This window comes from Lonchura striata, chromosome 8 (assembly GCF_046129695.1).
Source record: "Lonchura striata isolate bLonStr1 chromosome 8, bLonStr1.mat, whole genome shotgun sequence".
Taxonomy (NCBI): Eukaryota; Metazoa; Chordata; class Aves; order Passeriformes; family Estrildidae; genus Lonchura; species Lonchura striata.
In genome coordinates, this window is record NC_134610.1 from 11330256 (window position 1) to 11353269 (window position 23014).

Below are 23014 nucleotides of genomic sequence, written 5' to 3' on the forward strand. Positions count from 1 at the left end.
CACTTTGCAGGCTAACAAATTTGCCTAGATAGCTCTGCTCTATGCATAAATGAAAAGTGATGAATTCACTGTGGAAACAAAAGCATCTCCTCTGTTGAAGAATATGAGTTTTTAGTTCCATCTTAGCTTTGTATACAATACTTACACCTCTATCAAAACTCCAGGTACTGCCAAACACATCTGATTTCTCACATATTGAAATCCTTCCTCAGTAGGAAACCCACACCCATATTTCCATAATTTAATTTACCAGAGTAGAGGAAGAGGAATACAATCTAAAACTTTTCCTGGGCAGGTAAGTAGTGAGTGAAAGTAAGTAAAATAAGAAATAAGTCAATGCTGAGAGTGAGGGAGCTGCAGTCACAAGTGAGGCTCTGCTTTAGAAGCTGCTGGCTTCTCAAAAGTGCAATGGATGCTCTCAAACAGAGCAAAGCACATGAAACGGGGCAACTCATACATTAGTGTGCAGAGACACAGATATATATATATATATATATATATCAGTGTAATTGTTGAGGAGTGAAACTGGAATGCTTCACAAAAGCTGGGTACCACACCACAGTGACTTGTGAAGTGAGAAATGCCTGCATCTTAGCCTAGCAGGCACCCTGATGCTTGTGTAAACCCCAAACAGACAAAAAGAAAAAAAAAAAAAAGAAGAAGAAAGAAAGAAAAGGGGAAAAAAAAGAGGTTCACAGAGCCACAAGCTTCCTTGATAACCAAGTATTTTTCCTTCAGACAAGCTACTCAGCACAGAAACCTTTTCAATACCAGAAATCCTCGTCCCCACCTTCTTCTGGGGGAATATTCCAGGAGGCATGAGGGCCCCTAACACAGCACACACTTTTTTTTTAAACAAATAATGATTTTACATTGATATTTAGGAAAGCACAAGGCTGGAAGCCCTGGCTGCAGTCCAGAATTATTCATTTCCTTACACAATTCAGGTAATATAATTCCATCCTGATTTGCTACATCCATACTACCTGAGCTGTGAACCAGAATGTGCAGCAACACAGGCACCACAGAAAGAGGCTGTGGCAATTCAGCTGAGCTGAGTCCATGGTTGAGATAAAGTAACAGCAATTTAATAAAACACAGAAGAGACTGGAGTTAACAGAGCAATTTCAGAATGGGTTTATAAGCAATTGCTTTGTAATCATGTTTGAGCTTAAGTCCTTGGAAAATTTGCACACTGTTGGCACACTACTGATCCCAAGTTAACAACTCACATCGTTACTGTCTTTTAAAAGACATCATCTAACTTTGGAGGCTGCTTATTTAACGCTAGCTCACATAAATGCAACAAGCTCATTAGAAATGCAGAGTGCTTACCCTGTGAAACTGGCTTTCCCATAGTATCTGATAGAACAAGTCACACCAAGCCTGACCACACTTGCTGAAAAAGTGGAGAAGTGATTTGGGTCCAGCTTCTTGTTCTCCTACATTCTGCAAAACCTTTACTACTAATCTGTGAAGTCAATTTGAGCCGAGTTTTCTGCACAGCTGTTTAAGGGGACAAATAGTACCCTACCACACCTGCCAGGTATTTTTTGTCCCATGGGTGAACAGAGCTATCTGTTCACTATTACCCACCATGGAGCAGCTCTCCTTCCACCTCTGGACCCCATGGGACACAGAGAGCACCGGGAAGCAGTCAGAAGGAACCTTGTGCTCCCAGCTCTCCAGGGAAACAGAGCTAAGCTGAGACAGAACAAATCCCATGAGGGATTCAAAGCAAACTCCTCTTTGACAGTTCTTTGCAATTTTAAACCAGTTGGAGGTTTTCCATGATTACTGTGATTCACTGCAGGCCAGCGGTGTTCACAAAGCAGCTCTCTGTTATTGTCTGAACAGCTACAGGGTTTGCAGCTCCTGAAAATACACATCCCATAGGACACAAACACTAGTACAAAGAAGCTATCTCTGTTCAAAGCACTTTCAAATACTAAGTGAGAAATACAGATGCCCCACAAAACACAATTCCTAGGAGGCTGAAGAGCTGCTGTAGGATCATTGCTTGCTGGGACCAATGATCCCGAACAGGTCTACAAGTGTGTTCCCACACCCTTGCCAGCTCAAAAAGGTAGAAAGAGCCATCCTGAGATGTGAGGCAGACAAGACCTGAAGCTTGGTGGCAACATCCATCCCTGATTCTGAGAAAAATGCTTAGGAAAACCTCCTGAAAGAGAATAGAGGAGAAAGGGAATCTAATGCACTGCTGAAGGCAACATTTCTACTGCGACCAGACTCACAGTGGTTTCAAGCACAACACAGTATTTCCTTAGACAGATGAATTCTTCCCTCTCCATGGAAAATCTGCAGAGGGAGAGCTAAAGCACATCTCAAATTGCTAGGGTTTTTCTCCCCTTATCTACTGCTCCTCAGGACAAAACCTGACTTGCTTTCGTTTTTCCTTTTTTCACACCAGAAATTTTCATCTGCCACAAGATTTTCAGAGCCTAACACCATATTTACTTGTGAAAAAGGCTTAGGCAAACCTTAATTTCCTTGTTGTTCCATTTGAGTCTGGTAAAAAGTAGCTCACTCAGAAATACTTGCTGAAGTCATGATCCAAATTCTATTACACTTTCTTTAAAATAAACATTAAAGTGGCCCTCACCCAACAGGAATATTAACTTGACTAAGGATTAACGTCCAGGAATAATGATCACAAACAGTTAACTCGATCCACTAAACCTCCACATAAACTACACAGTATATATATGTTAGGACTTCTGGAACACTTACTTCTGGCTGCATTTCAGAGAATGCAATTATAAGAGGGGAAAACCCCTATTAGATGTGCAACTCTTAATGCTGTATAAATTTATATTCACTAAAAATTAGAATGTAGACACTTCAACCACTAAACCAATTCTGTTTCCTTAAAGTTTGCTGCTATTTTTTGTAAGCGACAGGAAGAGGCATAGAAGCCATTGTAATAAAAAGAGCAAGGATAATAAATCCAAATTTTATCAGGTGAATTTTATATCAGTGATTTTTTACAATAAACCGTTGTCACTTCATTGAAATTGCACACCAGTAAGAATTACGTGGTTTTAGCTAAAAAAAAAAAATCTATCGTGTTTTAATTTCAATGTTTCTGACTCTGTAGATTCTGAAATACTAATTATCTAATCACATTTGAAAGGCACATGCAGGTCATAAATAAAGGCTCAATTAATGCAGAATAGAATTTCATGCTAAAAGACTATTGAATTTCCATCCTTACAGAAACAGTAGAAGAAACCCAACTTGTCATGTAAACACATTTTTAATGAGAATTCAATAGGCAAAAACCAGTTTGGAAGCTCAGGGAAACTCTAAGACGACATCTCTCCCAAGATCAGCCAATATAAACAACAGAATTACTTCTTTTCAAGCCGATCTGTACAAAAAAGCTATTTCAAAACCTTTCCTACACGAAAGGAAAATAAAGGAATCCTCCTGATGGATTATTTTCCCTCCGCCAGCGGGTAGGTCCTGCGCAAAGCATCCACTAGAGGGTGGCGGCTCCCAGGCACGGAGCCCGCGGGCAAGCAGAACGCTTTGGCGGTGAGTTTCGGGGCGGCGCACCTGCATAGAGCACGGCCTCGATGCGGTCCTGGATGCGCGGGGCGCCGCCGGGCGCCGGCAGCCGCGCGGTGCCGTTGGGCGGCGGCACCAGCAGCGGCCCCACCAGGAAGGCGGCGGCGGCGCCCAGGTAGTTGAGCAGCGAGGCGATGGCCGTGGCCGTGGCGCGCTCGTCCGGAGAGAACCAGGTGGTGGAGAGGAAGGGAGCGGCGTTCATCACCGTGGGCCCCGCCAGCCCGTTCAGCAGCTGCCCGCCGTGGATCAGCCTGAAAGACAGAGCACACCGCGGCAGGTTCGCGTGAGAGCTGCTGGCTGGGCAGTGTTAATTAAAAAAGGCACGTCGGGTTCCGAGGGATGGAGATGGAGCTGCTGCACAAAGAGATGAAAGCCCCGTGTGAAAGGAGGATATTCTATACACTAAAAGAAGCCAAATTAGATTGATTTAAAGAATCCGGAGCTACTCCGATCTCATTAACTCATATAAAAGGAGAAGCAAATGTTCTCTTCAAAGCAGAAAAGGGAATAAAAGGGACTTTCTTTGCAGGAAAAAGGTAACATGACAGGATATAAAAGTAGAAAAGGTGTAGTAGCACATGTGAAAAATGCGTATTTTATGATCGGCTTTTCGCAAATGTTACAGTGAATATTATATGTGTAACGTTAGACAGTTATGCTGTATTAATTCTCTTAAGTAGCGTGTTAAATACAGTTTTAAGTTACAACATAATGTTGAAATAGAAACTCTGCAATGTAGAATTTTTTAACTAGCTCAAGCAAGAGAGGAGATAATCAAGAAACTTGACACAAAGATGGCATTGACTTGGGGCCCATAAAGAGTTACAACCTCCTTATCAGAAAAGACAAACATTCTTCCACCTTCTCTCCATCTTTATGGAACCACCAGGATTAAGGGGAAAAAGTTGACAAAAACCAGAAAAGTTCTTAATTTGCAAGGAATTTCTGCATCATGTATGAGATATATGAATATGCAACAGGCTATTGCTTTTAAGGTTATTCCTTTGTTCACAAGGTATGCTTTCTGTGACTTAGTGTCTGAGAGCATCCGTACATCCATAATTCTTTGCTTTTTATTGTCTTGTAATTGTCCTAACTCTAAATTTTATTACTCTAATTGTATTATTTTTATAACCATTTTATTATTGTTAAACTTTAAATTTTTAAAAACCAAGTGATTGGCGTTTTTCACAGCACAAAAGCTTTAAACTACAAACATGGTAAACCTGACCCTCCTGCCTGCATAAATCCCAACTGAAGATTTAAATTAGTTATGGCAAATCCAAAATTGAAACACTTCAGCAAAATACTCTGCATATTTTTTCACTGCATTATTTATTTTTATTTACACACTCAGATGAGCTCTGTGTGCTTACAGATGAGAAGGCCGGGCTGTTAGGGTTTCCAAGAGAGTCATCTTCTCCAGCAATCTGGCCATTCTCAACATACTGCTGAAACAGCCAAGTAAATCCAGATTTTTCTCATTTTTCACACTCATTGGGATTTAACAGATAAGGCTGGTGACAGAACAGAGATAGTACTTCCAAGCAGTGAAGTCTCTGCAAAGTTTGGCTTAATATTAGTATAATGAACAAATACAGAAAGGACTTTTTGAAAGCTCTCCTACATGTGGAATTTAGTCAGGAATCTTCTACTTTGACTTTTCCAGAAAGTAATCAGCCATAGAACATGAAACTATTTCGGACTTTATGTAAAATCTTCATGTCTAACAAACAGCTAGAGAGTCACATGAGATATTGCAACCCTCCAAAGTAAATCTATTCATTGTGCAATAAAGTGGTGGCAGATGATTTTTTCAAATGGGTGGTGTTCTTCTAACCATAGCAGGAACTCAGTGTTATTGCTGCAAGACTTGAGTTGTGAGACATAAAAAGCTACAGCCTGAAAATGGGGAAACATAAGCCAGCATTTAGGCAGTGTTTCAAGCCACACATGGCTGAATAATATACAGTGTAGAAGGAGTTTTTTAAAGCACACAAAGGAACATAATATGCAAAAGAAATGCCTACAGACTCTTTATCGAATTAACAAGATAGATTGCAATAGAAAGGAATAGACGCTACCGAGTCTCAGTGGATTGGAAATTAATTTTTTAAACAAAATTTATAAAAAATATACACAAAAAGAAGCATTATTATATATCATTGGAATAAAACTCTTTCTGAGCTGGGACAGAAATAATATCCACTCTTACTTATAAGCAATTCACTGTTTCTGGAGGTTTTTTTAATCCTCACACAGAAATCAGGATTTCATTACAGGTGTTGGTGATGTGCTTCAGATGGACATCACCAAGGCATGGTCAGGCCTTGTCAATGCCAGTTAAACTGTCACACACACTAAACCAAAGCGAAATAGTTTTAAATAAAGAAAAAGTACTAGATAAACAATGCTCTGGTATTTTTCTGGAGGACACATTACACATCAATCCCCTATGGTTAGTCTCCAGTGTACTTGGGACAAAGCAAGGTATCCTTGTACACTTTGGTATTTTTATTCTACTTATTTTACTATAGTAAGTTATTCTCAAACTTTTAAAATGTTCCAGGGTATTTGCAGAGCTATGGCACATCCCCAGAAACAACTGCATTTTGGTAGCAGGTGAGGTAACTACTGCAACATATAATGATTTTATTTTAGTATTTCTTCGTGCTCCAAAGTGAATTTAACATTTAAATTATGCTCTTGCTACTGCATGTTTAGAAAACTGTCTCACCAAAAAATAACCTTTACAGCTTTAGGTGCCATACTACCACTTCTGATCACTGACACCACTCAGGTATTATTGTTTTAATTCAAATATACCTCCTCTGTAGTCATCCTAAAGGCAAATAAAACTCAGTAAAATCAGAAAAGAGTACAATAGTTCTGCAGTATCTGTAGTCATGTAGGCACTTCATCTGACAGAAGAATAAAAGTTTTGTAAAAAAATCCTAAATAAACCATCAAAATAAGCCCCCAATTTAAATATTGTATACTTGTATAAAATTTTGTATTTGTATTGTAATATATTGTATATTATATATTACATACTCTTACCACTTCAGATTTAGATTATGTCTATCAAACTCCATCATCTGAATAAAGCTCTATAACCAATCTTATACTCAAAGGGAGAAACAAATGTTAATTTTACTTTGCAGATACCAAGGGAGAAAGTAGCAACTTAATCCAGAATTTTAATTCTATATTAGCTTTTTGTCCTTGTTGTTTTGGGATTGTTGGGGTTTTTTTTGGTTTTTTTTTCCCACATGGTGAGCCAATTTTGCCTGTTTCAAGGTGTCTTCAGCTGGTGTTTTCCTGGCTGCTCTCTCTACAGCCTTGTGCTGGCTGGCATGCTCTGTTCAGAGATTTGCATTTTTGGCATTTACCAAGCCTGACATTATCATCCAGGGTAGAGCATCTCTTATCTTCATATTGTTTAATTTCTCAACTCCAACACATTTGAGTTAATAAACACTATTTTCAGACTAAATTGCTATCAATATACAGACTACTACCTCAAATATCTCTGCATATGATAACAGCTTAAACTCCATTTTATCTCTTTTTCAATACTGGCTTGAATTAAGCTACTTTTTCCTGAGAAATAGATTATTTGCATGGTTCTTCTGCACATGCTTAACTCATTTCCCCAGAGAGGCAGGGATGAGAGATTCAAAATGCAATTCAGTGCATTTACTAAGCTGCTGCTCTGGAAGATGTATGTAGCAGCTGCTCCACCTGACACAGAAATATGAACATAACAGTATTGGTGCCTTTTTGCTGTTTGTTACAACATCTTATCAGCACTGCACTAGATTTTGGTCTCACAGCCCATGAGTCTCAGACCTCTCATACACCATCAGTGCTAAAAATTGCTCCAAGACCAAGAGAGGTTTGTTTCTGTTATCCCCTGATTTTCTTCTTGTTTCTGCTACTGAAAAGGTGCAAAGAGGAACTGCATTTTCCTCATCACTATTCCAATTTCATTCTGCACAACAAGTTTTCTCTTTCCTGAGGAAAGGGATGAAAAGATAACTTTAGCTCAGGATCTTACCCAGATGGAAAAACATTTTTCAGTCTCATTGCACTATCAAGTGTAATGTTCATCTGTTATTTTCCCAGCACTGTTTTCAGATGTGTTATTTATCCAATCATCATTTAATTATTTCCATGTATCAAAAAGCAGAAAGCTATTGAGGTCAAATGACAGAAAATAACACGAGCAGAAGGCTTTTTAATCACAATCATGAAAGAGAAAATTGGAAAAAAGTTACACTAGATATTCATTCTCGACTTACAAAATAATTGATGACTGTAGCTTAAAGCAAAATTGGGGAAGTAAACATTTATCTAAAATATTTTGTTTCTAACTGTCTCAGTGACCAGGTCAGGACTCATTTTGATATGTCAAGGTTTTTGCACATCTGAACTCCCTGCTAATGAATTTATGTGCTCTGTCAAACTTGTAATTTGCAATTGAATGTGAGCTTTTTATGAGCCCTTTTAAAGTAAAAAAGAAATTTGGGGACTGATGGTAAATGGTAGTGTGACATATCACATGGCAGATCATCACAGTAATGAGTTAACTTACATATATACACTATGTATCTAAGAAAATATACATATGGACACACACACTTTTGCACAAAACAAGGATCACTTTTGTTCCTAAACTGGCCTTTGAACTGCAAAAATATAGTACAAGGGACACTTCAAATACAGCAACAGAAATTAGAGAAGAAAAACTCTTACTGTACTATACTGTCACCTTTTTCCCAATTTTTTTTTCAAGTCACATTATAAATAACTTTAATTATGAAGTTTTCACCACTTCCTTGAGAAGAATAGTATCAGGAACTGACCTGGTTGTACCTGCCTTATTCACTTCTTGCAGTCACTGTTAGAATATCCTAACAGGCAGCAACAAAGAAAACCATGTAAGGCTATAAATGCTGGAATTACAATATCATTGAGCAAACTGTGTATGAAAAAAAGTGAGATTACACAGGAAAAATATTCTAGTGACTGATGATAATACCATACAGTTAAGATGGGAAAGCTTCCATTTACAGTCAAGTTTTATTTTTCTTCTTCTCCTTGTACAAGTTGAAACTTTGCATGCATAGTCACAGTCACATCAGGTACTGGATTTGTTAAGCTACTTAAAAGCTGTGTAGAACATAAGTGTTTTTTCTAGGTAAAAAATCCAGACATTTTGTATTCCTACCATTGTGTATCTAATGCCTGGACTTAGGAGAATTTTAAATGAAAGCAAATCTCATTAGTTTCTGTTCTGAGATGGGGAAAAAAAGGCAACTGGAAGGAGAACTACTTACTCAAAAAATTACTATTGATACTATGGATTTAAAGCCCACAACACTAAAATAAGTATCCAAAGCTCAGTTCTAATATATGTTAAGTGAACTTTTTCTGGAAAGGCTAAGACTGGAGAAGTTGGATCACTATTTTACCTGATTCAAAGCATGGAAAAAGCATTTCACCTTTTCAGTTTTTTTTTTTTGTGAAACTTCTACCATGCTTTTCCCACTCACTGCCATGAGAATTGACCACTTAGTCACTTTTGAAATTTCTATGCAATACAACAAAAATAAACTGCAATTCAGTTTTGCCACTGTTGGGCAAAGTGTGAGGAGCAACAAAGTCACTGAGAGTGCTTATTCTGCAGGAAGACAGGGCTACAGTGAGTCACTTACTGTGGAAAAGGTTAGTACATGAACTGTTGATCCTAACAATTAAAGCAAAAAGCAATTCTGATAAAGAAGTTGATGTTTTATAGAAACGGATGGTAATATTTCTTTTACATGCCTGACAATTTCATTCACTGAAACTAGTGGATTGTTCAGCTCCTGCTAATTTGGAAGACAAATAGGTTTCTGTAGTGATTAGCTCATTGTGGCAGCTCCTGGAAGCAAATGAAAGAGACCCTTCCACTGGTGGACTTCAGAGAACTTTTGAAGTGCTATTTAACTTAGTGTCACTACATGGCAACAAAGCAAGCAAATACCTCCAACTCTTGAGTGTCTGTACTGGCGTGTGATGCAAACTGCTTGCCCAGAAAAAGGCACATGAAAAGCCATGGATTTACCCACATTATATATTAGGAGACTGATTATACCTCAGAGGGAACCAACATTAGTTTTGCCAAGAACCACTTCTGATTTTTCACAATCAAGATACTGGAAGTGGACAGAGCTTTCCCTTTAAACTTATGAAAATAAATATAACAAAAGAACCTCCTAGTAAGAGGAACTTTTTCAGGCACCTTTAGGGCAAAGAGAATTAGGGAGGTCAAATTCATGCTTTACTGCAATACACTGCTACAGAGTATGGCAAATGCAAACGATGTTTTGTTTATACCCCAAAGAGAGAACACCAAGGCTCTATGTCTGGAAAAAGACTGGAAAGAAAAATACCTCCGGGTAAAGCAATAAATTCATCTATTAAAAATAATATTCTATAGATGAATTTCATGGAAATGCACTTCCTTTCAATATTTTCATTAAATGATATATTTATACTACAAAAGCTTTCTGCCTTCTGGATATTCATGGATTGAGGCCATTAACATTTTTTAGCTTGTTTTTGATTCATGCAACCATTGATATGTGGAATAATATAAGGCTATTTTTTCTCCCATCAGTAAGAAATATTATTACAAGCAGAAAGCCTGAGTCATTGTTTGCTACATTATCTCCAGAAATAGAATGAAAAAGAAAAGATAAAAACTTAGAAATGCACATTTAGCTGTTTCCATCAGGAATTAGGCTCATGTTTTGTCCCTGTATGAGCCATGGCCTCTGACAGTCAGTCAGAGCATTATGGGAGTGGACTTGGAAGGAACCACAGCATCTCCATCCCAGGCATCCCAGCCTCATGTCTCTTCTCCCACACTTAAAGAAAATAGCAAACACATTTACAGTGGTCTAAAAGCTAGTGAGTTTTGGGATTAAATTTAAAGGATTGGAAAACCAGAGTTACTCCAAAACTTATTTTTGAGAGCCTACTGAGAGAGACAAGTGTTTGCAAGGAGAGGAAGCAGCAACCTCAGGCAAAGAGCCTGAGGTGTCCATCACACATCCTGACAGAGGAAAGAGATGAGGTGGGTGTACAATGAGACCTCCTGGCACTGTGGTGACAAATTCCCTTGCGTCCTCCCACTGTGTTATTGTGCAGCCATCAAACCTGTCACACAGCTTGGGGGGGTCTTCATTACTTTATCCAGGTTTGAAAGATAAGGGCACATAAAGTCAAAGCTGAGGGGCTTTTTTATTAAGTTCTGTTTTCTTGTTTTTCTTTTAAAACTAACCAACTTCACAAACCCATTACTAAAAGAAGTATTTAAAGCAACACTAATCGAGGACATGCTCATCAAATACGAACAGACCCAAAGTACACAACATTGTAAACATGAAGTAGGCAATTACATTATGGGCTAATGAGGCAAAACATACTGAAAAAAATTATCAGGGAAGTGCACCAGGACTGGCTGAGGGAGAAAGCTGGTTAAGATTACTTAGTACAAAAGAGGTCCTAAGTAGGATTTTTTAGTAAAAGAGTAGAAGTGCACAGGTGATGCAGCAAATTAAGGAAGTAGATAAACAATTTTAATATTCCTGAATAATTTTTCTTAAGCAAGTGAAAGAGCAGGAGGGTGTTTTGATTATAATGCAGCAACTTCAATATAAATTCAATTAATATGAATTCTTGAAGGACAGAAATTAGCCACCATAATATGAGTCACAAACTAAGGCAAAGAGCTCAGTATGATTAAAAAATAAAAGTGTTCTACAGTTAAGGATACCACCTGCTATTATATGAGATGAAGCTAAATATCCCACAGAGAATATAAATTCTGTACCCTCCAAGAACATGCTTGCACTAACTGAGGCCTTGGAGAAGTACTGCCCACTAAATACTGCTGCAATGCCAAGCCCTTTCCGAGTTTATTCTAATGTACTCCAAGAATTTATTTACACAGGGGCTGTAAACTGCTAATTCAGCAGGCATTCTGGCTGCAGGTGGATGACACCCACAGTGCCATGGCCAAAGTCCAGGACAGGAGCAAAAGAAAAAGAGCCTTTAGGACCAGAGCTGTCAAGTCATCTCCTTTTTCCACTAGGGCTGATCCAGCTGAAGGAGAAACCCATCTGGCTGCCCCGCAAGCTGATCAGAAGCTGCTGGTGCATCTCAGGACATGTGGCAGAGCAGTGGCAGGAGGGACCACTGGGCAGCCAGAGGGACACTAAGTCACCCCCCACTACCATCAACAAATAAGAAAAGCTGGAAAAAATCATAACCACTTAAGAACACAGGACCTCTAATCTAAAACAAATACTTTGGAGCAGAGGTTAAAATAATAACCTCTGTGTACAAGATGAAGCTGGTGGAAGTAATAAAAACTAGATAAACTGCTACATTACAGAGGAATAAAAAATAAGTATCCCCCATATGAACCTACTCATGAATGACCCATTTCCTTTTTTCCTCACTTTCCTATTTTTCTGATGCCACAGATTAATCCAACTCAGCCTTCCCTCTAGCACTGCAGCACAAATCAGCACCAAAAGCACCAGGCAAGTGCTCAGTCTTAATGTTTTCCCCCTCCACTTGCTGAGCTACAGCACACAAACAGGTGTGTTTATTCATCTTTCTACTCCCAGACCCTCACTTTAGATTAAATCCTTTTTTCATTTCTCTTCCCCACTGAGGTAGGGAGCACAAAACACTCAGCACACTCTGTCTTCATTCCTTAAAGGCTAATTTATCTACCATCCTTTCCTAACAGGCTCTTCTCATTTCCCAGAACACTTTAATTCCTCTTCTCCACAGATGCTCCAATTTGGATTGTTTTGGGTTTTTTGAGCACAGAACTGTGTTCAGTATTACCAGAGAATATAGGAATCCTAGTATGTATTTCCTTTACTGAAACAACCTATTCCAAGATGCTCCATTGCATTTTTCATGCATAAGAATGGTGGCTTATGGCAGCCAAGATCAGGGAAAAAAAAAAAAACAAATGATGCCATTAATTCTTTAGGCTTTAAGCAACAGAAAAGGGAAAATGTGGAATTATTAAAGGGTAAGGCCAACAAGAGTAAAATACAAACTGGGTTGCAAGTAGCTAATAGAAACAAAACGTACCAAAGATGTGCTAAGAGTGAATCTTCAAATGTAGTAAAGGAAAGAGTTCACAACAATATATATATATAAAAGAGAAATATTCAAAATCCTAAAAACTGGTAATATTAACAAAAAGATGCTTTACAGGATCTACCTGTGTCTCCTATAAATGACTGTGTAAACAACCTCTCTGTTTCCACTGTAATCCTCTGTGCTATTTTGCTGGATTCCCAACAAACATTTTAATGGCACTTACTGCCAAGGAGCATCCATCCTCTCACTGCCATGATTCAAGGTCCTCAATAAGTACTTTTCTGTTGTGAAATCTAATGTGAAGGACAAACACTACCAGCCCACAGCGTAAGACGTTCTAATAAATTGCTTAATTAATGTGTTCAATACAAATGACAAATTGTGTTACATCCTTTACTTCCATGTCTCTAATTATCCTGCCTTTCAAAACATTTTAAGAAGCCTTACATCACACAGTCTTAAAAGCCAAAGTTTTAGGGCTGTGAGCTGATTTCTTAATTTTATTTCCTTCTTTTGCACATTTCAGCTCGTACAGTTTTTTGCCTAGATTTAAGATCTAAGATGTATGTAAATCTATTCATAAACACAAAATACAAGGTAAATATGAAGTGCAATGTGGAAGGGAAAAAATCAACTCTGATTTAGTCTATAAAAAAATGGCCTCCCGGTAATGTTAATGTTCAGGATAAAATAATCAAATCCTAAAAAAGTCCAATGAAAATATTTACGCGATGACAAGCAGGTGTCAGAACGGAAAGGACTGGACAAAATGTAGGCAAAAAAGCACTAGTTATGTTCTGGTAACCTCCAGGGAAGGGAAGAAGATTCAGGAAAGGTACAATTTGGTAACATCTTTTTTCCTTTATGTTCTATATAATGTATACTAACTGTAAACATATAAACAGGTGTGGCAAATGAAGTTTGAATAACATTTTTAAAAGAATAATAAATTTGGGGTCAAATGTACAGTCATATATCTGGCACATCTGACAAACTCAGAAGCACGTGGTATATAAGAAAAATTCTTTTTAATGTCCTTGTATGATAGACTCATTAACCTCATAGGTTACTGGGCTGGGGAGGGAAACAGGTAAAAAGCATATGTGTACATGAGAGGGACTTTATTGGTCCATGTAAAGGATGGATCCTCCATCTGACATGAAAGTTCACACTTCAACATTTTCACTATGTACTCCCACTTTGCCTGTATGGAATTTATGCAGTTCTGGCATGGATTTCCAGTAAAATTTTAGGTCACACACTGGCAGAAAACAAAAATTCACCATAGAAAATTCACAGCTGCTTCAAGAGACACAATGAAATGTGCAACTTGAATTTTCCCTCATATGCATAGGCATCAAATGTAGCAAAAAGAGAGGTCAAGGTCCGTGTTTAAAACACGGCTTGGAGGACTGGGCATGGTCTTTGTCTGATATTACACACTACAACCAAAAGAATAATTATGGCCTAGAAAGGAGATTAAGAATACACTGGATTTTACAGGTCTGTTTGAGATAAGGAGCATAAAGCAGCCAGGATTAAATGCCAGTCTATGACTGCTCTGATAGGTGGTGGGCTTTAGTAGCTCTCCTTAATGTTAATCACAAGAGCTTAGGGAGCAGAGACTGCTACAAAGTACAAAACCCCCAATCTAAGCCTTACAAACTTCATGAACATTTTTATAATTTTATGTATATTAACTCAGACAGAATTGTCCTATGGAAATCTTCACCATATTCCCACAGATTATTCTCAGGCTGAAGGAACACACTACAAAACACACAAAAACATTTAAATAAATTCCAGTTACACAGGCTTCTGAGATGCTTCCAATTAGGTTGCATGTGATCTCGTCCCTCTGACAGGCTCTGTAACATTCAAATTGTTGTATTAACACAAGTACACATTCAGAATAAGTGCATAATTTGGTGCTCAGCCAGTTGTGGCTAATGCATCAAGCAATAATGCTCATCTCAAAAAAAAATTATTTTATTTAGTATCACACTTCAAATAATGGATGAAAACTGGCCTTAAGCCTTAACCCAAAAAACAATGGCAGTTACATGGTATAGCATTACACAGTCATTGTACAATTATTTACAAAGCCTCACAAAACTTCACTGAAAACCAGTCTTTTGCTTCTCATGGTTGGACATAATTAATTCTTGGTAGATTTTTTAATCAAACTCTGTAAAAGATTAAGATACTTCCTCATTTAGAGCCACAATTCTAACAAATTTATTTTTTGGGAGTAGCATAAGTAGGCAAATTTATCAGTTTCAGCTGGAGATGATACATATTTTCACAGCATCAATATATGATTATTAAACTTTTCCATCAGTATTCTGCCCATACTCTTTTTTTCCCCTATATAGTTTTCAATAAATTTTAACTCATCAGACTATAGAGTCCACAGTCTTTCTTTGTTCCTTGAAAGTTTCTCCTTAGTTATGTATTTCATTGTTTTCCTTCCTAGGCCTGCTTTCTGCAGCTACACTGGAAAATCATACTTAAAGGTGGAAACTCTCCTTCCCACTCCCCAAATGATACCTCACATCCAAATCTCACCTGGGAATTTTCATCTTCCCAGGTATTTATAGTCTTCATCCTTGTTTTGGTAAAGCCTAGAGCAGCACATGTCTTCTGTATACATCATTAATGAAAATCTACGTAAAACACCACATTTCATTGCATTTAAGCCATGTGTCCCATTTAAAAGCTATTGATATTTAACCCAAGACTGATGAGAATGAACAAACTGAATATCGAGCACCCCTTGACATTTTAAGAAAATGTAAACCAAGGGTAAAATAAGGGCAGCTCTTCCTGGCCATGCAGACAGTACACTTTCCTCAAAAGGGTCCCTGTGAAGAGTAGCACAATATGGTTAGTTCAGCCTGCCCTGCTTACAGAGTCCTTGAAGACTCTGTCAGAATGGGCAACACTAGGCAATTAACATGAGGAGCACATTGAGTGCTTCCTTATATGCTCACTAAGTACCTAAGAACTGGAATTCCATTATTTCATACCTGACACAAAAAAAAAAAAAAAAAACCCACAACCCAAATAATATCAAGACTGCATGGTAGAATTCAAGCTGACTAGAACTCCAGGGGAAAAAAAGCCAACCCACATAAAACATTTTATTTGTAAGATCTTTCCTTAGTGTTTACATATTATGCAAGCATAAGTAGCAAAGAACCAGTGCTGCTGCTTTTTCAAAGTAGCAGGAAAGAGTAGTAATGCCTACATACTCCCACCTCCTTCACACTAAGAGGCAAAAGAAAGTTAAGTGAACAAGTGATCCATGTTCCCTGGCTGTACAAAACGAGCACCACTGCTGTACTTACCGATGATTCCTAGATTCAGGATATGTTGACGAAACAATTCAATTGTTTGGTTTGCGGGATTTTTAGGAAAGAATCTGTTTCTATCACAAATTCATAAAGGGCATGTGTACAGCAGATAATCACTTCACTGCAGAGAAAGTCCAAGGATACTTTGAAACATGGACTAGAAGAGACTACATGAAAAAAGCCATTTTGCACAAATTCATCTGTCTCACGGCATGATCCCATACATTCAGTATGAGAAAATTAACTAATTATTTAACATCTGCATACAAATTACTTATTTTGGGGGGTTGAGGCATGGCTCCCTGTGTGATCTTGGGCCAGTTTCTGAATGTTGCTAAATCTCTAGTTCCTTATTTGCAAAGCAGATTAATATTAGTTATGCAGGACGGGGTAAGATTAAATTAACTCAAGCTTGTAAAGGGTTTTCTGATCTTCAGATACTATGGAGAAGAAGGACTAGAAAAATCCATTTAAGAAGCAAAGAAGCATGTACACTCACGGCCACACAACAAACATTTGATATATCAACTTCATACAGAAAATTTGTACTAACATTTCTTTGTAGTAGCAACAAAAATTATATTAGCAGAAAGAATAAAATATGTATATTAAAAATAATTAATTCACTTACTTTTTCCTAATTTCTAGGTCTGAAACTGGAACACATCTCAGGCCAGATCCCAATACCATAAGGGATGATGTTAGTAACACTGTTACCCTCAGACCTAAGATGAAAAAATAACAGTATTTTACAAGTTAAATCAGTAATGTTGCAAAAGAAACATTAAAAGAAATATATATATTTACATGCAGTTTCACAGAAATAACACATTTCTTTCAAATCATAAGCACTTTGGTGCTGATATAAATTCCAGACACATTTTGAAATCCTGAGTTATTTTCTACAGTTACACTCCAGAATTACAAAAGCTTACTCTTGGCATAGTAATGCACAGGAGTGTATCCAAAATCTTTACAGACATATTTGAAAGTGAAAAGTAGTAATAAAAGTATCATCAAAATGTACAGTATTCCCTCTAGAATAAGAGGCATTGGGGAACATGCTCTACTGTGTTATCTGAAATCTAGGCAGATGCAAAGAAAAATCTGGACTTGTTCATTCTTCTCCAACCACTTAACAAGCACAGACACAGCACTGTTATTGTTTTCTTTCATAATGCAGTTATGCATTTCATCCCAAAAAAAACAACCGTTTACTCAGGGAAAAAAAAAAAAAAGTGCAAGTGTTTTTTTGCAGTCCTTGCAATTAGGGCAGATTTTTGCTGCTCTCAGCTCCAATTGTCAGAGGTTGTAAATATCGTACATTAGAAAAAAGCCACAATTGATTGATTCCTTGAATATATTTTTTCCTTATGCAATTTTCAACTGAGAAGCGCTTAGATTAGAAACAACCTTATCTTTGTGCTGCAATTCCTTTTGCCAGCAGTTTGTTTGCTGCTGTTAAGGTGTTTCCATCAGCAGCAGAGAACAGTGACTGACAGCTGAGGGGCTTAAGCTCCAGAACCTTGCAGAACACCAAAATCATGAATACTCACAATTAAAAGAACACAGAGAGAGTCTGCATCTGTGAAATTATAAATTTCAAGACAATTTCACAGCAACAGATAGCAAATAAAGGGCTTCCACGTTCTTAGTAGAAAATAATAAAAATTATTAGTGATGACAAACATGTAATACCCTTAACATTTAGGTAAAACTAGTAATTACCCAAAATACAGATGGTAAAAGAACCATAGTAAGATTGATAAGTCACCTATCAAACAAACAACTTTGATTCTTTCTAAAGCTGCCTATTTTCAGAGAAGTGCTCCCTCTGTTAGTGACTCCTGTAATCAGTACAATTCATGCAATAATTGCATTAAATATTTTGTCTCATGTATTTTACTAAAATGTGATTTTACTGGGTGAGACCTAATTCTGCTCATAATTTTGTCACAGTTCTTAATGAACATCACTCACGGGCATGCAACTCCTGGTGCAGGACACTGCACAAACCAAACCAAAGACAAGTTCCTTTATCAACCAGCACAGCCCAAGACAACCCAAACAAAAATAAGCAAGTTAAGTTGCAGGTTTTCTGAAATGGAAGTGAGACTTCCTTTGGTAAGGCTCAGTCATTAACACAAGGAATGCCAGCAGCAGCAATGTGGCTCCAAAGGATACCTCACATCCCTGAAGAAATATCAGCCAAAAATATTTCTTTCCTGGTACAATTTCCCAATGCCTCCTCCAGCTTAGCTGCTTGACTGTGCTTAACCAGCAAATGCTGCTGTTAAACTGGTTTTTCAAGTGTGTTCACAGAGCCCTGAATAAATTCCCATTTAATATGGCTGTTCAAACCCTTCATGGTCCCATGTTTGCTAGGCCACCACGAGTCTTCATGCGACGTTTAACTCCACATTGCCACAGTGCCTGTGCTGTGCTGGGGCAATTGTGCATATCTGCATTGCATACGTGATGCTTCTGCCTTTTCTTCTTGGAAATTAATCTTTGTTAGCACTGTTTTTGTGTAGAATGAAAATTTGTATGCTGGAAAGACTGGAATTTTATTGATGGAAAATTGAAATACAAATCTTTTATCTGAAGAATCTGAAGTTTTCCATTGGAAAATGTTATCGAAATTTTTCAGGGAAGCTCTAGTAATATACACACCACCTTATTTTCCATGTAAACTAGGCTCTTTTGAACTACATTTCACAAAACACAGTGCATTCTGCCTTTCAAGAGACACAAGGAAAAAGACAACATGGAGGGTGTTGCTCATGGAGCCTTGCTTGAAATGCAAGCCAGGGGCAAGCCCAGGACACAGCTGTAAATGAGAAACAGAAATTTAAATTTAAATCACAAGACATAAAATGAGTGTTTCCATAGAAAAAACTCTTACTTGACTTCTAATTTTTAAGAAAATCCCTAAACCAAAATATATATAAACCAAGAAAGTTTTAAATTAAATCTCACAAAAATTCCCTTAAAAAAAACTCCAACATGCAATTTGGTAAAAAAATAATTAGATGCTGAAGCTTGCCTCCAGCTTTAAATTCAGGTCTATCTTTAATGCCAACCGCATATGTCAGATAATTTTAAAGTAAAATTATCTATTAAAGCTTCACAATCATGTATGCCTGATCTCTTCATTCTTTGAAGTCCTAATCTTGAATAGTATTTACTGTAAGGTATCCCTTTAAAATGTTTTGATTGCCCAGATTATTCTTTGTCCTTTTTTTCTGTTTCCACCTTAACATGTAAACATATCCCTGAAAATTCCTTCGGTTAATGCTCCATGCTGAAAATTATGACACCCAAGTGAACAAAAGACTGTCAGACAAGCAGCATATTAGACATTTTCTTTGCTAATTATACCATATAGTCTTACTCTGTAAGCACCTCACCTTGCTATTTTGCCTTACATTTTAACTCTTTTTCATCTTTGTCAGAAGCCAGTCTTTTTATTTATTTCAGTATTTTTGTTTTGAATGCTGCAGTTGTTGCTATATTGAATTTGACATCTTGTATTACTCTAAGAGGTGCACCCCAGAGTGCTTAAGATAGCAACCATGCATCATGGGGACTATAAACCAAAGTAACCAACCAAGCTTGAAAAACAGCCTGTGAACCTTGCAGAAAATTATGTCTCTACTTTAAAAGATCTAAGTAATTCACTCAACCAAGACATTTTCTCTAGATGTAATTAACTTCATTAATTCTACCCTGTAAATGCAAGCAGTAATTGGAGGGAGGGAGGAGGGTACAGCTTCTTAAAATCCATCATTCAGTTTCTATTCCTTTCTATCAGAGGTTTCTGACACATGGCTGGAAGGGGAAGAATTTCCTTTAATCAAGATTTTCTGCCAGTGTTAAAGTTTTGTGTTCTTTACACCCTGTCTCCTTAGCTGCTCCTTCCCGTGCTCCTCTTGCAGGAGGTTCCTGGGCCCCACAGGTGGCAGTGGCTCTTGAGCAAACTATGGCCTTCTTCAGAACAGCCAAACTTCATTGACAGCAACGGAAAAGTCCAAGCTAGCAGCAGAAATTGAGTCAGTAATAAAAAGGATGTTTTAATTATCATTTATGAGTGTAACAGTCGATATTGTTCAACTGTTTAACCCTCCTGTGGCTCATAACACCATCTGCTTTATGACTTCAGCAGTCAATGCTGCATTTGCTGTTTCATATTTCTTTTTAAAACAACTGTGTCCAAACTCTGGCCACTATTACAGACTTAACAAACTCTCAAGACACAATCCCCCATCACTCACAGCCCAACACAGAGCACAAGCAGAACCCCACCACACTGCAGCGTGGGGGCAGCAGCTGCCAGTGGCACCAGCTGCTCTTCAGCTCCCTCCAGCAACATCAAGCAAGAGCATCCAGGACATGGGTGCTCATCCCCCACAACTCCTTCAGCATGCCTTACTTTCAAGATGCTTTTCAAAGTATATGAAAAGAAAATGCATTGCCCCACGCCCCACATTACTGACTTGTAACCCAGTGAGTGAGTTGTTATGCCCAGTTTAATAAAAAACTTAACAAACGACACTGTTATTCTCATTCCAACAATTAGTTTGTCATTCACCAGGAGAATGTGATTAACTGGTTCCTGAGCCCAGCACAGCAGCTCCCTCAGTTCCCCACTACTGCCACAGAGCACTGCAAGCAGCTGCTCCTAGCTCAGAGCATCACACACATGGCACACATCGTTTGAGTTTGGTTCCCCCCTACAATGAAGCATTCATCCTAGGGGAAATCCCACTTGGATGGGCAGAACAGACAAGTTTTCACCTGTCTCCCTTTTTTTCAAATAGAAATTTGGCCAGGGGAAAGGTTGCTGATTCAGCCCTTCCCCTGGCGTGGCAGCAGTGGTTTCCCTCATACAGCTCACACACCCTGCTCTTAGATGCAGTAACATTTGAGGGGCTTCCTAACCTCCCCTGCAGATACTAAAGTCAGTTCTCACAAATACCAAGCACAGCAAGGCTCTGAGTAGAAACAAGTGACATCAGCCTCCTGCACTTTTTCGCACTTAAAGACCAGGCTGAAAGCACAAATTGCTCCTACTGACATTGAACTGAGAGCATTTGCTTGACTTCCCTATAATTTTGCCTAAAACATATCTAGCTAAGAGAAAATAGAATGTAAAAGTCTGTCTTGGTCCACACACACCAGGAAATTTAAAACTCACCAACTGCATTAGCTATTTCAACAAATCACTGTTAAATTGTGCTTTTCCTCCCAATTTAAAGTAAATTCAAAGATGCTCTTGTTTTGCCCTTCTTTACAAAACAAACCACAGTTCCTGCATGTTTTCTTCTATGAAATTAACCTATAAAAAACAATATTTACATTTAGGTTCAGTAAGTAAAGTACTGAGTTCCAAGTCTTCCACAATTTTTCTCTGGACTTGGAATTATTTTTATGTCTTGTTTAAATGCCCTCCTTATCGCTCGCCTTATTTTTAAATGGGTTTCTTTGCTGGATACCAATTCTCTATTTCATATGATGGGTCTGCTTTTCTCCCTTCTTAATGTATCCCTATACATTTAGCTATAATTTTTAGAAGGCTTAATTAAACAGCTCCCTTTATCAGGGAATCCTGAAAGCACTGCAAAAACATGCCATTCTCCAGAAATCTTTGGATTTTTAAAGTAATTCTAGCAAAATTATACTAATAGCTGCAACATTTACTCTCATAGCATCAATTATCTTTGCCATGCTTAAAATACCAAAAAAATTTGCTTTCTACTAAACACAGGAAATAAAACTTGCATTGTGCCTGCTCTTTGCCAAATTGACTACAGCCATTAAGGAGGATAAGTGGCAATCCTCTTTCAGAAGAGCCATCCTTGCATCAAGCAATACAATTTTCAAAAGAACAGAACCTTTTCATTGATATAAAAATACTTCATAACTGAGATGTGGTCCCAGTCTTTCTGCTAACACATGGAATAAACTTGAAAAGTCAGTATATTGGGCCTGCCTCAGATTCCACAAAGGCACTTGATTGCAGAGTGGCATAAATTGTGTTTGGAAACTCAATGGAAAATAAATACATTCTCAAGAATAGCATCAATAAAAACTAGGAACCAAATACAAACACTGCATGCAAAAGAGAACAACTACTATGTCATGTGTAGCTAATCCAAAATTACAGATTCACAGATAATTCTGAGGTGGAAGGGACTCACAAGGATTGAGTCCAACTCTTAAGTGAATGGCCCATACAGTGATTGAGCCCACCACCATGGTGTTATCAGCACCATTCACAGCATGTTCTAATCCTATTTTGAAGGCCAATATATCACTGGTGCTATTAATTGCTGCTTCTATAATTGGGTGCTATTAAGCACAACCTGGACCTCCCTTTCTCTCCAAGTACTTGAGGGTGATGCTTCTGTTATTGCCCCATTCCAAACCTCTGTTTTTAAAATAAGTCGAAGCCAAGTGCTTCCATTCATTTCCCTGGCTTTATGTACACTGCCAAGACAGCATCCCAATTTCAACTGGAAAGATTTAGGACCTGAGTACTTTTTTTTCTGATTGAAAATGAAGGTAACTCAATTTAAACATTCTGCAAGACAGGTGAAAGCATCCTTCTGGCATCAAAATGTAAGAACCAAGCTCTATCATACAGAACCTGCCTGAAATAAATTTAAACCCAGAGCTACATTTCAACCCTCAGCCTTGTCTAGGGCACAAGAAGATCTTTTCCTGTGCTAATCCACAGCACAGTCCAGTTCTACTTTTCAGTGGAAGGTTGCAGGGCAGATTTTACCTGACACTGCTCCAATTTCTGTCTGACATGAACAGTTGGCAGATTGAGATACTTATATGAAATATATACTAGAAATTTCTTGAAATGTAGACATAGGAGG

General features: G+C 38.0%; 1 protein-coding gene across 1 annotated transcript in view; it reads right to left on the bottom strand.

Annotated features, from left to right (window-relative positions):
- SLC49A4 (solute carrier family 49 member 4) overlaps positions 1-23014 on the bottom strand; it is a 70874-nt gene that overhangs the window by 33986 nt on the left and 13874 nt on the right. The window contains exons 2-3 of the mRNA XM_031505445.2: positions 16759-16852; positions 3580-3842 (exon numbers count right to left, since the gene is read on the bottom strand). Of these exons, the coding sequence (XP_031361305.2) occupies positions 3580-3842; positions 16759-16852 (357 nt within the window). The remainder of the gene's footprint in view (positions 1-3579; positions 3843-16758; positions 16853-23014) is intronic.